This window comes from Dermacentor silvarum, chromosome 4 (assembly GCF_013339745.2).
Source record: "Dermacentor silvarum isolate Dsil-2018 chromosome 4, BIME_Dsil_1.4, whole genome shotgun sequence".
Lineage (NCBI taxonomy): Eukaryota > Metazoa > Arthropoda > Arachnida > Ixodida > Ixodidae > Dermacentor > Dermacentor silvarum.
Genome location: NC_051157.2, coordinates 17,665,200 through 17,680,527, shown reverse-complemented (window position 1 = coordinate 17,680,527; position 15,328 = coordinate 17,665,200). Strand labels below are relative to the sequence as shown.

The following is a 15,328-nucleotide window of genomic DNA, read 5'->3' as shown; positions in this document are numbered from 1 at the left end:
CCAGATGCACAAGTTCGCAGGAAAACCGTTAGAGACACGGGTAGATAGATAGGTAGATGGATAGATGCCGGAAAGTTCGTGAAGTATCTTAAGAATGCTCACTGCATTAAAAAACTACGTCGTTACGCACTTGTGCATCTGGTGTGCAGTGTTATCAACCATGTATCCAAAGGATGAAGCCCACATGCCTACTCTAAAACAAGCTGAGGAGTGTGTCTTGATCCGCTTTCAGAGCCGATTTATTGCTTATCATTACAGACCAGAGTCGATTTCCATATTCACGACAGCGATAAAGTCAATTGCTCTTTTTTAGAAAGGGCATGAAGCTTTTGTTCTTTGGAAACATGATTGAAAGTGCTGAAAACCAAGTGTTGTCATTTTTTTTCCCCACATTTTCTGGGCTTTCTTCAGAGCCTGGAGAAAAGAACCACGCAAAAGATAACGTCAAAGAAACTACTTCATTGGGTGTTCCAAAACACACTCTGCAACTTTCCCAATTAAAGTTATGCCTAGAATATATTTTGTATAATTGAACTTGGATAATTAGAAAACTAACTGTAGCCTGAGTAGCTCAATCAACTATGAACAGTATTTCATTGGTTTCTTTAACTCAAGATGTGCCAATTCTTTTTCAATCTTGATGTAAGGTACGTGAAACACTTGATAAGAAGTGCTTTGATGCATGTATGCATCAAAACTGCCATGAGCAAATGAGAGCATACACTGCCTGAATCCAAATGCTGTTCAGCCACCTGTGAGTTACTATCGCGATGAGTCCGCATTGGTGGCTACGCCTTCATCCCTTGGCATTGAGAACCAATTGCAAGAAGACCATCAAAATAATGTTAATGTTTTGTTGCTAAGGTAAGATGAAAGGAAGTGAAATTCTACAGCATCATTCACTTCTCGTTTATTTTGCAAAAAGGACAGGAATCACTATGAATTAGGCCTATGAATTTACCACCATGCCGGGCCATGATGTTTGTTACATTGAAACCACTTCCACAGAACAATTTGTGATTTGAAACCTCATACAGATCTTATGGTGTGGTGCCCATGGCTGTTTCTGTACATACACAGTGGCCTTGTTAAAATTAAAACTACAACTTTGAGCAAGATTCCATGTCTTGCAGACAAGTTTTCATTTGACTGTCATCATCATCATCAGCCTATACTTATGTCCACTGCAGGACGAAGACCTCTCCCTGCGATCTCCAATTACCTCCTACTTGCACTAGCTTTCAACTTGCGTCTGCAAATTTCCTAATTTCATTATCCCACCTAGTTTTCTGCCGTCCTCGACAGCGCTTCCCTTCTCTTGGTATCCATTCTGTAACTCTAATGGTCCACCGGTTATCCATCCTATGCATTACATGGCCTGCCCAGCTCCACATTTTTCTCTTTATGCCAATTAGAATATCGGCTATCCCCATTTGCTCTTTGATCCACACCACTCTCTTCCAGTCTTTTAACGTTAGGCCTAACATTTTTCGTTCCATCATTCTTTGTATGGTCCTTAACTTGTTCTCGAGCTTCTTTGTTAACCTCCAAGTTTTGACTGTAGTGATGTTTAAAAGGCAGGTCCACCTTATTTACAGGAAACCAACTTAGGCCAAGAAAAGGCAACTTCTTTTGATTTCACTTTGTTTTGCCACTTTTGTGTGATTGAGCTTACGAAAAAACGTAACAAGTACACAGACAACTGGCAAAAACTTGAGGACATTTTGTGTCCAGACTGTACTAAATGAAAAGACTTTCAGTATGTTTAAAAAATTTGAAAAATTTACGGCAGATTTCTGGTCAATGCCAAGCACACACTGGTGTTCATTTTTCTGTGCTAATAAATGGGAAAAGTTCGAGTTCTACAAAAGAATTGCAGTGAAGCCGATTTCTACTTCAAGCTACTTTTTATTGATTATTTATTTTATTTTTTCACGGATAATACATCATCATCAGCTTTTGCAGTTAATTATATTCTTTCTTTACTTTTTATATTTTGTGAACAAGTCTAATTATAGAATGAACCTGTTTCAACACTGCTTTTCAGAAAAACGTTAGCAGCGATGTCTCAAGGATATCCAAAAAGCACACTAAAATGCATTGTTTTACTGTATCCAATTTAAGTTAACAGAATGAAATTCAACTAAAACATTTTCTGTTGGCAGAAAGTCCTGGCATCTTGAACGTCATAGCCTTACATCACATATCTTGTAAAAATAAATACTTCACACAGCACTCAGCTCCAGCATGCATTATATGTCTTAGCACCACATCTCAAACACTTCAAAATTGTAAAGGGGCCGTTTAAAAGGAATGCTCAAGTGCCACCGAACACAGCAGTAGCTGGCCTGGCTACAAGCATGACGTCAATAACGATAGCAGAGTCACAATAATGACACGAGAATAACAATGATGACACTTGCACAAAAAGTCACACTGCATGGACCACGGATTGAATGAACCCTGAGCAGGGACAAATAATACAGTTAAACTTGGATATAACGAAATTGACTATGTGGGGATCCACGACTCTCACGCGTCCCCTGATGTTTTCCCCGCATAGCGCGTCTCCTGTAATCCGGCTTCTCCGTGTGGCTAAGCTTCGGTGGTGGTTGTAGTGGTTGCGGCGCATTGCAAGGATGGCACGAGTGTCGCGATGCTAACGCCACCAAACGGCAGGTTGACTTGGTCGCAAAAGGAAGTAGGCGCTTCCTCTTTGGCTTGGGATCGACGACCAACACGCACGAACGCTTCGCGCTGTGCGCCGGCCCGCTTCGCGGGACTGTCTCGCGAGGCTGAGAGCAAACGCGCCACCGTTTGCGTGACCGGACACGTGAACGACTAGGCGATGGTGTCACAGCATGGGGCGAACATATTCGCTCGCTGTCGGGTCGCGGTGAGTCGGACTTCCTTGATTTGTCGCGCACCCATGTCAATGTTCTATTGGTTGTAATTCGGCTAGTGTATCCGTGTATGAAAGGTGCAATAAATGCCCTTTTGTTTGTTTGCACTACTGTATTGTCGTTCCTTCGTCCCAAGAGCACGTGTGAGACCCCACATCTGGCTGCCCAACTTTTCAACATGCTAAGCCTTCTTGCGAGTGTTTTGTTGAAGTACACTCGTCGGTACGAGAGCCACGTGGTCTGCATCCTGGGAGAGCGAGGCCTAGCGCCCGCGGAGCATTGCAACCTGAAGCGAGTGAGTACGGAAGCCTCGTGGGTGGTCCGAATTTCTTATGTAAATAGCTTCTTCTATCTCTTTGACTTCGGAAGTCGCGGCTCAGCGAGCCGGGTGGCCGCGGGCCACGGGTGCCGCTACGGGCTGACTGGTATTGCGGCCTGGCACCGGGCGCTCCGACACCATCTGGAACGGTGGGCGCTGTCAACTCGGTTGCTGTGTGCACCGAGTGGGGTAGGACCACCTCACAGAGCTAACGTCTCCTCGCGGCTGCCTGTTGCGGCCATTTTGGGTGATGTTTTTTTTTGGGGGGGGGATGCCGGTTGTTGTCAAAGTAGCGACGCATTAGGCCTAAGGCTTTAAAAAGCTGCCTGTCGCATGTTGAGGGACACAACCTGGTGGACCGTGGTGCTGAAGTGTCGCACATTGCTTCCCTCATTAGTTCGCCTCGCACAAATTGAAATTCTCGTTTGACTCAAGAAAGTAAGCTTTGTTCATGTGAACTTAGAATCTGAAATGCCGCCCGAAACATTTTGCTAGCCAAATTGAACATCGTACCATCGTGGGCGATGCGCATGCCGAATTCCTCTCCTCTCCCTTGCACTACTTTAGTGTTTGTCGAGTGCGTTGAGTGCACACAGGATGAGCGGAGTCACCCCTGGTTTGCTGTCACCTGCACATCGTCAGCGCTGCTGCCCCGGACTACAATCGAGCTACCCAGGCGATGCAGATGCCTGTGGCCAGTTCGGCGCAGCGACTTCGGCGGCCGCCTATGTCCGGCTCGCAACCCTCAGCGGCTGGGAAAAAAGCCGGCAGTCACCAACGGCTACTGCGGCTCTCGCCAGCAGGGTGCGTCGGCGCGAATGACGCTTGCTCGTGCCAACTGCTGTGCTGCCGTTTACGGAGTCCTGGGCTGGAGTCGTGCCGTCAAATCTGCAGAGGTGGTGCTGTAACCAACGGACGCCAGCGGTGAACCCCAGAAACAATGTCAGCTCGCATGTTGTAGATAACATGTGGACATTTCTTCGGCGTGGCCACTGTCGCATGTACTAACTTTTGTTCGCGACGCGTGCGCTGATAGACCGTGTGACATGTTTCGCCGGAGTATGTGTAGTGATTTAAGGTTGGGGAAATGTGGGGATGCACGACTCTCACGCGTCCCTTGATGTTTTACCCGCATAGCGCGTCTCCTGTAATCCGGCTTCTCCGCGTGGCTAAGCTCCGGCGGTGGTTGTAGTGGTTGCGGCGCATTGCAAGAGATGGCGCGAGTGTCGCGATGCTAACGCCACCGAACGGTGGGTTGACTTGGGCGCAAAAGGAAGCAGGCGCTTTCTCTTTGGCTTGGGATCGGCGACCAACACGCACGAACGTTTCGCGCGTGCGCCGGCCCATTTCGCGGGACCGTCCCGAGAAGGCTTAGGAGCACGACACCAGTATGGACAAACACAGATCGTTCGAACGCACCACCGTTCGCGTGACCGTACACGTGAACGACTAGGCGATGGTGTCACAGCAAGGGGCGAACATATTCGCTCGCTATCGGGTCGCGGTGAGTCGGACTTCCTTGATATGTGGCGCGCCCATGTAAATGTTTTATTGGTAGTAATTCGGCTAGTGTGTATTAGTGTATGAAAGGTGCAATAAATGCCCTTTTGATTGTTTGCACTACTGTGTTGTGGTTCCTTTGTCCCAAGAGCATGTGTGAGACCCCACAACTAATTCCCGAAAAATTTTGTTATAAAGAGGATTTCGTTATATGCAGGTTCGGCACGAAAATTCGAAAAAGGCACGCTTACCATATTTACTCGATTCTAACGCGCCCTCAATTGTAACACGCACGCGTTTTCCGTTTTCGTCGAAGCACTCATCCTTGGAATGTCACACCAGGTACTGGATGTATGGACGCATGTCGTTTCGCACAAGCGCGAGGCATCGGAAACGAAGAGCGAGCGTCACGATGGCGTCCTAGCGTCGTATAGTGTTACAGTAGAACCCCGCTGTTATGTTGCCGGGTGCTGAGTTTTCCCAGCTGTTACGTCATTTTCGGCCGGTCCCGGCACAGCTCCCATAGAACCCAATGCATTGGTAACCCCGCTGTTGCGTCGCAACTGTGGGACCGTTCCCGCATCATACGTTGCGAACTGCCACCTCGCGCCGGCCCGAGCGGCCATTTTGACTTGTCATGTCGCTTGGCTTAGTGGCTTGACGATGGCATTGGCCACCCAAAGTGCCGGGGGCGAAAACTACGACATATTTTCGGTTTCCGCCAGCAAAAGCATGGCCCTTGAGATCCGTATTTGCTATATAAAGATGGTGTTTATGATGTGTTGTGGTCCTAAAATTGGTTTTGGCACATAGATGTTCCGTATAAAGTCCAAGGGCGATAACGCAGTCGCCGCGCGCCGTATGCTGTATGTGCGAGTGAAAACGTGCGAGGGGAGCTGACGACCGTGTCTAAATCTCGCGCGCGCAAGAAAGAAAAGCAGGGAGGCAGCGCGCCTTTTTCCGTTGCGCTCGAGGCACCGGCGAGGGAGCGAGGGGGGAGGGATAGCGGGCGGCGTTGTACTGTACTCTGGTATCAACTATGTACTGCGCGGCGGCGCGGGCCGTATCTTGAAAGCGATCTGCATTGGGGCAGAGTCTAGGCAGTGCAGGTGCATCGGCGGCTCGTAGCTTTGTGCGTGCTGTGTGTTCTCGGCAGCTCAGTTTGCGTTGAAGCGATAGACAACAGCACAAAGGTCACTTCGCTCGCTTTTGTAGCGACGCTTCCACATGCCGCCAGCGTTTGACAGCATGCGTCCGCGCTCATCGAGTGTGATATGTCACAGCGTCTGCCAGCGCGTCGGCAACATCAACTGGAAAAGGAGAGTGCTGGCTTGGTGGGCTAGGCGAGCTGCAGCAAGCGGCAGGATTAGGTTTGAATGAAGGGAGGGGGAAAGGTCACAACCGCGGCGGCAAGGTCGCCGGGTCGAGGGATGCAGGCCCGCCTCGCACACGCTCGCAAGCACGCACACGTGCGCTCACTTCGCATTCCGTCGCGGCCGAGAAGGTGCTTCCGGTTGCTGCTGGCGCAAAAATGACAAAATTTATGGCGAAATCTCTACGTTGTCGGCGAGGAAAATTGGTTATTTCGAGGGGGTCTCCCGCTGCCACTTCGTTACGTAGAGGTCTCAAATACATGTGCTTCTATGGAGTAACGGTGGGAAATAGAAAAACTTCGTTAAATCCAGGAATTCGTTATATGGAGGTTCGTTATAAGCAGGTGTTAATTAACTGTAGTTCTATTTTCAGGTAACTTTTTCTGTCAAGAAAATGCAATGATGATTAATGTGATGATGATACTTGTGATGAACACCATTAAGGTTAGTCACAACCATATGAAGCCAACGGATAATGAAGCCAAGGAAAGCATAGGGGAAGTTATTTGTAGTTTTTTAATTGATGTGTAGAAATGATAGAAACTAAAGGGAAAATGAAAGAGGATGAAAGAACAACTTGCCGCCGGTGGGAGCCAAACCCACAACATCCGCATTACACATGCATTGCACTACCAAGTGTGCTACGGCGGTGGCTGTTCCCACGTACACATTATTGTGTATTTATGTATGTGTACATACATAAATTTCAAAGAATACATTATCAAAAAATATTTAATCAGTCTAAACTGATTTATTGTTTCTCATTAGTGTATCTTTAATAGCTATTGCTGCAAATCACCTTTGCAATTACACTAAAAGTAATTCATACACATAGAAACTTGATACAGACAGAGAAACATGCAATGTTAATCTAACTTTTGTGCAACCAGCATGCAAATATCAGCTGCTTACCTTGGCCAGCTCCCATTTTTCGATAAGATGTGCCACATTGCCACCCAAGAATTTAAAATTATGTTCTGCCAGCAGAAGAAAACCATTCACAACAGGTATTGGTTGACTCTTGAGGAGGATCTTGCTGCCAGGGGGTGTAGAAAGACTGCACAAAAAAAGAATGCAAACAATTTGAATTATTTTCACTTTATGTAATGCCTACAGGCTTTTAAGATGAAATTAAATGAAATAAAATTTTGTTCAATTAATTCAGCTACATCCTCATCAACAATAGCAAACGAAATACTGCCATTGAGGCTGAACTTATAAGATCAAGGTCCTCAAATCAATAGAAACATCAAAATATTGACAGGGTTTGTACAGAACGTATGAAGCAAAATTCAAGGACAATTCAAGGATTTCCAGGTTGCTGAAGGACAAAATTCAAGGAGGTTGAAATAAACTCCGGTCATACACATAAACTAAAAAAAAAATATTCAAATCTTCTTAGCTGCAATTATTGACAGCTAAGAAGCCACTGTATGCACACTTCAAGCTCTTCAGGTGGCTTTTAATTGTCGATTTTCCCATTGTAACGATGTTAATTGCCTTGTGGCACATCACAAACTGCGCTCTATTAGGGTTAGTAGTCTCTGGCTTCACCCAAAAATGCTCATCACTTAGCCAAATGGCTGAAACTCACTTAACTCAAGGTATTTCTAAAGTTCAGGCCCCAAAAAAGGAGCCATGATGGTTGCAATGTAAACCAAATAGCAAAAAAAAAAAAAACACACATGGTGGGAGCACCACAACTGCAATTTAAACAAACCTTTTGTCAGTGGCTGCATACAGACATGCCAGACTGCAATCTCACTGTGTAAGAACCAAGGAGGTTTGAAACTAAACATCTGGTGCAGAGAAGGAATGCAAAATTTTGTAAGCTGGATTGACACTAACTTGCTCAGGGTCCCCAAAAAATGCTGATGTGCAGCCAAATATAGGAAGTGCTTTCTCCTCACTTCTTGCTTGTTTAGGTCCACAAAGTTTGATTTAGAGATATTGATCAACACACTTTCAGTTTTCCGACCACACTTGAACATCTGGGTAAATTTCGTAGAAGCTCATGACATCAATATTCAGCCAAAGTTAATTTCAGCCAGAAACAGCAAGATTCTATGTTTTAGTAATCCTAACATTACTACTACATGAGCAAAATGAGTTGTGTTGTGCAAGGACTTATGGGGCCATTGCCTCTTTTAGATGATGTCGAGGCAAACGTTGGTTTTACCTCTTCTGTTAGGAAGCAGTGGGGGCTGCTTCTAGAAGTTTCTTTTAACACTTTTTTTGTAACAACGGACCTTCCACAAAAGACTTTGTAACAATAGTATCAGAGACACAAGTAGAGCACCGGAAACAAGCAGTGGTTTGAGGTGTACATTGCTCAGACTAAGGTGAGCTGGCTGACAGTCAGTCAATCATACATGTGTGAAAGCAACAGGTGAAGTCTAGTGGCTCCATACCTTAGAGACTACAGGAAGTAAGGTCAACATGGACACCAATACTTACCCGAATCATTAATCTATGTGCAGATTACAATGGCAGTCATGATGGAAAGCAAGGAGTGTGCTTACTGAATTCATTCATGTTGAGTGACTATGTGAAGAGGACGTACTGCAGGATATACCCCCCATCTGGATAAACATCCTAACAAACGACGTGCAGCAAATTGATCATGCCAGGTCTCTGTCAGAAGTCGCTTGATTAATGTCGTACTAGCATAAGTTGACATTCAAACTTCATGGGTGTTAACGGCAAACTGTGGGACAAATGGTTTTACCTTATGTTGTTCCACCGTCCCCATTGGATGGCACTGCAGTATGAAGTTCCGTCGTACAGATGCAGTCGCAGTAGCCTGGGCGAATGGTCCGATTCTGGGTTGCTCTTGGGGGCAGCAACATTTCGTATCTTTTGAATTTGAACAACCACAGGCCCTGTTATCTAGACCACAAACAAAGTTAACTCGATCAATCCAAAACAATGCTTGTACTACACAGAATATATTTCTAATATTTGCATCAAGAGGTACGTACTGAATCCACTTTGTTCCTCGAGACATCTTCTGGCAGGCCACCTTCTCCAATATCCGCTAAATCAAACTGAAACCCAGGATCACGTTGTAGTCGTAAGGCATGGTTTGGCAGAAAGAATTATTCAAATATCTAGCGAAGGACTTACGTTCACCGCTTTCCGGATTACGTCTTCCGGCTTGGGGTTCTCCAAACCTTCTATGCATTCTTCGAGTCCTTCAGCGCTCAAGAACCTACCGGTAACAAGAAATGAAATAACTTGCGTGGTGTACAGCAGTGATAGAAGTGTCGGCAACTGTGCCTTGACCACTACTCATTTACGACAGCAAGGCAACGTTAAAAACAAATGTGACCCACCATCCACGATCTTTCAGCTCCTCTGGCAGTCCCATTTTCAGCACCCTCAGCCTCTTGCAGAAAATAACAGCCCAACTCACTCGACTTAAGAGCTCGTCCCGCTTTCACGTTTCTATGGTCCTTGATCTCGCAATGGCCAAACCAGCTTTGGTACGGACCGATCAAGAACAAGCATTTCACCAGAGCAACAGGAATCTCATACACTCTACATGCTTCACATTCGTGACCAATTCCAACGGCTAAGCGACTCCTCGAACTCACGGAAAGTAAATCCTGACGTCTGAACCAGTGGCTGAACTTTCACTGCTTTCACTCAACCGCTCAACAGCGTTTGCGTTTGCCCACAGGTTTTGCCGATTACCGCTTGAGGACGCAAAGAACGAAAAATGCGCTTACTATCATCATCACCTGTGAAACCATGCAGTAAAACTGGATTGGCTACTGCCGGACACAACGCCACCAAAGAATCCAATCGCTGGAGCACCTTTTGCTTGCTGCTACAGTGACTACTGTATTGCTGCTCTCTACTGCTCTCCTCTCTCGTGTTGCGGTACGTGTGTACGTTGCTTGCACCGGTTGCGCGTTTTGTTGAGACGGTGTACCGGTAGTGTTAGTTCATTTGTCGGTTCAGACAGCATCAAAAGCGATGCTAAAACTTACCCAGCCTCGTATGGAACGAGTCGACCCTGCCGAAGAAAAGCAGCGGGCTCGGTCTGCCACTATTAGCACATTATTCAAGTTCGGTCTTCTAGTTACACTAATACGAGCAAGTAAGTGACCTGCTTGTCGTTAATCATAACATTAACTTCAAATTCCGCTGAAGGGGCCTCTCTTGGGTGTGTCAAGTAATACACATGTGCTTTTATTTTATCATCATAGCGCCTTACGTTATTAACCAGCTCCGGAGCTGAAAGAAGACCCTCGGGATGGCTGGTCTTGACGGATGGCTGGTCTTGACGGATGACAGGAGGTAAGACTGCATTCTGAATCGATGTATCACTCGTGCCCAGTGTCCAACTGTCGCTTAAGAAATTCAGAAGCTTTGCTCTTCCGTTTCCAAACATGTTAAGAAAGGTGAGAGCGGCGATAAACCTGTGCAAAAAAAACGTGTTTTTCTGGTCTCGCGATGGCAGAAGGTAAGACAGCATTCTGAATCAATGTGTCACTGTGCCAGTGTCTAGCTGCCGCGTAAGAAATTCAGAAACTTTCTTCTGTTTTTGAGAGCGGCGATAAAGCTGTGCAAAAACATTTTTTTCTCTTGCAGAATTCATACTGGAAGCGCTTCACAAGGTTACCCGGTTTAATTCGACAGTGAGAGAAATAAATGTGATGTAAACTGTGACTTGGGTGATTAATTATGCGTCTCATGAACTCTTCTACCACTAACGTCGGAAAAGCCAAGGTTGTCAACCTACCTGGCAGCTGACCGCATCTGTGCGAGAAAAGTCGAAAATGCGGGTCACTACACGATTGCACCGAAGTGCTGGTACGTTGTGTCGGCGCACCTTTCTGGCCACGGCGGCTCAAGCATCGTAGTCCGCTGTGCTTCACCAGTCATGTGGCTTGGCCATCCCTTCCGCGGTTTCGCTAACATTTTGCTTGGATCCATGCTGCTAGCTTCAGAGGCCTCTGAATATGGAAAGTTTTTGGCTGCATATAGAGAAACTTAGCTGCCTCCTTCCACATGTGCTGGCTGTGCTTTGCTATTTTATTGCAAAGGCAAGATGGTAAGCAATGGCATTTCACAACCAGTAATAATTGGCTTTAGTTCCAAATATGCATCTACATGTACGCATGCAAACGAGTAACTGTTTTGACTTGAGAAGTACACGGGTCGTATTCTGGAACGTTCGCCTAGGCGAAATTTCTTTTTTCGCTTTCAGGTGTGCGCCGATTGGCTGTTTTAGCAAAATTGGATGAGCTGATTGGGTGGTTGAGCCCGACGTCATTCAATTTTGCTCAACCAGCCAATCAGCGCGCACGCTGATTTCGCCTAGGCGAACGTTTCAGAATACGGCCCCAGGTAGCACAGCATAAATTTTAAAGCAGTTAACTACAAATCTTGTTGCAAGGTCAGACGAGACGGCCCAATTTACCTTCTTCGGATAAGTATGCAGCCAATGTGGCAGCCTGGAGCAGTCAACACATGTGCATGTCCAAGACATTAAACATCCATGGTGGATGTTACTTGCTAAACGTAGCTTAATTTGATGTGCATCGATACAAAGCATGAAACCTTTGCATTTAAGGTGCACGCTAAGGTCGAAGAACACAGTTCTAGGCTTATGAAAGTGGCCTTCTATTAACGTACCTAATTTTATTCCATTCGGTAGACATGAAATGTGTACAGTATGTACAATGCAGACATCGCCCAACCAGACGGCGACCCTAGGGAATGAATGTACAAACAACAAAAGGCAACATTTGCTTTTTCCAGGTTTATGGGATGAGTGTGTTCAGAGAGGGTAGGGCAATGCTTCGAGATGAGGCGCAGTTTTCAACACAATTCTTGTTGCCTCCAAAGGCATTTTATATTTAACCACTCTCCAAATGCAGCACCACTTGCTTATTACCATCACGCGACGTTTAACCCCCACCCCATACACAGATCCTGTCTCAATTGTCTGTACGGTGGCTGGCAGTGAAAATGATACATTCTCGCTGCCCTGAGGTCAACAGCCCTTGATGCACTGGATTTCCCCAGCCCCCTTCAACAGACTTTGTGGAGAGGGGACAGACTGGAATGTACTCCAGATTTCTTTCTGTTCCTCCGTGCCTAGAGGGAAGTGTCTGTTCGCGCCCACATGACCCACACAATATACAAGCCCCCAAACACACTCTCATTATTTAAAAAAATGGCTCCATGATGGGAGATAGGGGGAGGGGGACCAACCACTCTCCCCGAGATGCTTGAAAACTAAGTAATAAATAACTTGTGCCACAACGGGCACCAAAACCACCACTGTTTTTTGTAAAAAATGTTGAAACAAACACGGGAGGTGAAACAACGCAGCCGCCTCCCGGACACGAGTGGCATGTGACCACAGGCTCCTCTGAGAACAGTTTGGGAAAAGGCAGCTCTTGCTTTAACTTAACTGGTGAGAAGGCTCCATCTTCTCTCATGATTGGAGCCCACTGGGTGTGCACACACTGGTAAAAAAAATGGAAAGGGGGGCAGAGGAACAATAATAAACAGGGGGATGGGTACAGAGTAAGGAAGGCAGATGAATTTACAGTACAGATGAAGTGCCCAGCAGCCATGGCTAGGAGAGTCCACTGCCGCGAGATGTGTCCGATGATCCATAAAAAGGAGGAGCACAAACTGATGCGGAGTTGAACTGTACAGTGGGCGTCATGCCCAGTGGTATGTACAAGGAGCTCCAGTTCTCTGCACGCACCGGCGGTGGGGCTACAAGTTCTCCACAAACTTGTTCAGCTGCTCCTGGGGTGTCAGCATGTCCGACCCATCCCCCGGCTGGGGCGGCGGCGGAGGCGCCAGGTCGGGGCTCGGGCTGGGCCCTGCCCCCAGTCCACCCTGAGGCAGCATCAGGTCGGCGCCACTGGGGGGACCTTCCACCAGGGGCCCCCCACCAAGGTGGGGTGAGTGTGTTTGGCTGGGGTAGTGAGGAGATGGGATGGGCTGCTGCCGTGGTGATGGGATGGGCCTGGGCGAGGGCTGTGGCGAGCGCACCAGCTGGCCCGGGGGTGGTGACCGTACTTGCTGCATCAGCTGCTGGGGGCTCAGGGGGCTCTGCTTGAGCGGAGGGGCAAACTGCTGGTACTGGTCCGGACCAGGCGGCCCTCCCTGGTAGAAGTGCCGAGGTCGCTGGTAGGCCCCCTGGGGTGGACCCTGCTGCTGCTGTTGCTGCTGCTGTTGTTGCTGCTGCTGCTTGCTGCTGCTGCTGCTGGAACTGCTGCTGGCGCTGCATCATGAGCAGCTGCTGTTGCTTCTGCAGCCACTGCTGTTGCATCGGTGGTTGCTGCATGGGAGGCTGTTGCATGCCAGGTGGTTGCTGCGGGCCTCCCATCATCAGCTGTTGAGGAGGTGCCTGTTGCTGCTGTTGCTGCTGCTGTTGCTGCTGCTGTTGGTGCTGTTGCTGCTGTTGCTGGTGCTGACTGCGCTGCTTGATGAATGCAGCCATCAGCTGTGGGTTCGACTTGAGAATGTGCAGCACTTGCTGCTGCTGCTGCGGAGAGGCAGGCGACTTGAGGGTCTGTATCAGCTGCTGTAAGGCGGGCGTCATTTGGCTTGGCCGCTGCTGGCCTCCACCAGGTGGCCCCATCTGGGCGCCAGGAGGCACCATGGTCGGAGGTGGCGCTTGTCGCATGGGGGGCAGGCCCTGCTGGCCGTAGGGGGGCCCCTCCCAGCGCAAGGGCACCATGCGGGGCCCCGCAGGCGCCAAAGGCTTCTGCGCGGGGGGCGCCCCCTTGCCATAGCCACCAGGGTTGCCTGCCAGGTGAGGAGCCTGTTGCCGTGCAGCCGCTGCCTGTACCTGCTGCACTGCCTGCAATGCTCCCACGGGGGGGCCCGCTGGCTTGCTGCCGGTGCCGCCACCACCGCCAGGGGGTGTGCTCGCCGGCGGAAGCGCAGGTGGCCCAGACGACATGGAGACAGCAGCACTTGTAGCCGGTGGCAGGGCAGGGGCTCCCCGGTTCTGCATGGTGGCCATGCTGGCAATGCGCCGCTGCAGGATCTGCGCCTGCTGGAGGCGCTGCTGCAACTGCTGCTGACGCAGCTTGTGCTTGATGTTGAGACAGAAGGGCACGGGACATTTGGCCTCTTGGCAGTGCTTGGCATGGTAACAACACAGGGCAATGAGCTGCTTGCAAATGGGGCAGCCTCCGTTGGTCTTGCGCTTGCAGCTCTTGGAATGCTGCACCACCCGCTTCATGCGCCGGCAGCTGGGCAGGCGGCAGTTGGCATCCCGGCACTGGCACGCATGTACCAGTGAGTGGATACAGCGTTGGATGGACAGCCGCTGCGACTCCTGTGGGTTGTTCTGCTTGGGGTCAGCTGCCGAGGTGCCATCGTCGAGGTCAAAGCCCAGCTTCTCCATCTTGTGCGGGTGCCCTTCACGGTCGTAGCAGGCCACACACAAGTCGAAGTCATCACATACTGTACAGTGGTAACGCGTCTCGACGTGGCTCTTACAGCTGTTGCATGTGTACACAAATCGATCCTGGCCTTGGTTGTGAAGCTCGTAAAGCATGGCCATGGTCGAGTACTTTGCACGCCGAAGTGATGAAAACTCGTAGTGCTTCTCTCGGGCAAGTGTCAGAAAGGCATCCCGACCATCCATCAGGTCACACTGCATAAGGAGGTCTGGGTCGTGGATCTGGGGCAGACTGACTGCAGCCTGTGCAGAGTGCAGCCGGATCACGAAGAAAACCTGAGAGGTAGAAATAAACACGCGGCCTCTTAGCAAACAAAGGCAGAAGCAGGTGTCAGTATGCGCATGAAACAGAACCGTTAAATTTTGATATAATGAAGTCAGTAAGTTTGCTTAACTGCATCAAAATTTTAAAAATTCTGAAATTCATCCATTTTGCAAATAAAATAAGTACAGTCGCCGATATATTTTGCTTACACGGAAGGAGCCGCAAGATTTTCCGAATTATCAGGCAATCGGTAAGAGTACACTTAAATGAGAAAAATTTAGCTGAATTTCAGGGTGGCGATGAAAGACAAGGTTTCATGCCATGTTCACCATCACACCGGCAGTACGAAGCAAAGGCAGCCATGCTTCTGCTTCAACTCCACCCTTGCAGCTGATGGTGTCGCCCGCAAGGACGATGCTATCATGAAAAGCGCCGGCAGCGAGGAGGTAATGCATCTGTCTCTCGCTTTATTGCGTCTCTGAAACACCAGATTACGCAAGCACCAGTACTAAATGCACG

At 48.4% G+C, this 15,328-nt stretch overlaps 2 protein-coding genes across 2 annotated transcripts in view; both read right to left on the bottom strand.

The window, feature by feature from the left end:
• Nucleotides 1-9,832, bottom strand: part of LOC119449547 (tudor domain-containing protein 3) — a 134,754-nt gene extending 124,922 nt beyond the window's left edge. Inside the window, exons 1-5 of the mRNA XM_037712740.2 lie at nt 9,431-9,832; nt 9,222-9,306; nt 9,077-9,142; nt 8,824-8,984; nt 7,008-7,152 (exon numbers count right to left, since the gene is read on the bottom strand). Coding sequence (XP_037568668.1) covers nt 7,008-7,152; nt 8,824-8,984; nt 9,077-9,142; nt 9,222-9,306; nt 9,431-9,465 — 492 coding nt within the window. The 5' untranslated portion in view covers nt 9,466-9,832. The remainder of the gene's footprint in view (nt 1-7,007; nt 7,153-8,823; nt 8,985-9,076; nt 9,143-9,221; nt 9,307-9,430) is intronic.
• A 2,866-nt stretch (nt 9,833-12,698) lies between these two features.
• Nucleotides 12,699-15,328, bottom strand: part of LOC119449543 (CREB-binding protein-like) — a 57,757-nt gene continuing 55,127 nt past the window's right edge. The window contains 2 exon segments of the mRNA XM_037712732.2: nt 12,699-13,319; nt 13,321-14,820. Coding sequence (XP_037568660.1) covers nt 12,840-13,319; nt 13,321-14,820 — 1,980 coding nt within the window. The 3' untranslated portion in view covers nt 12,699-12,839.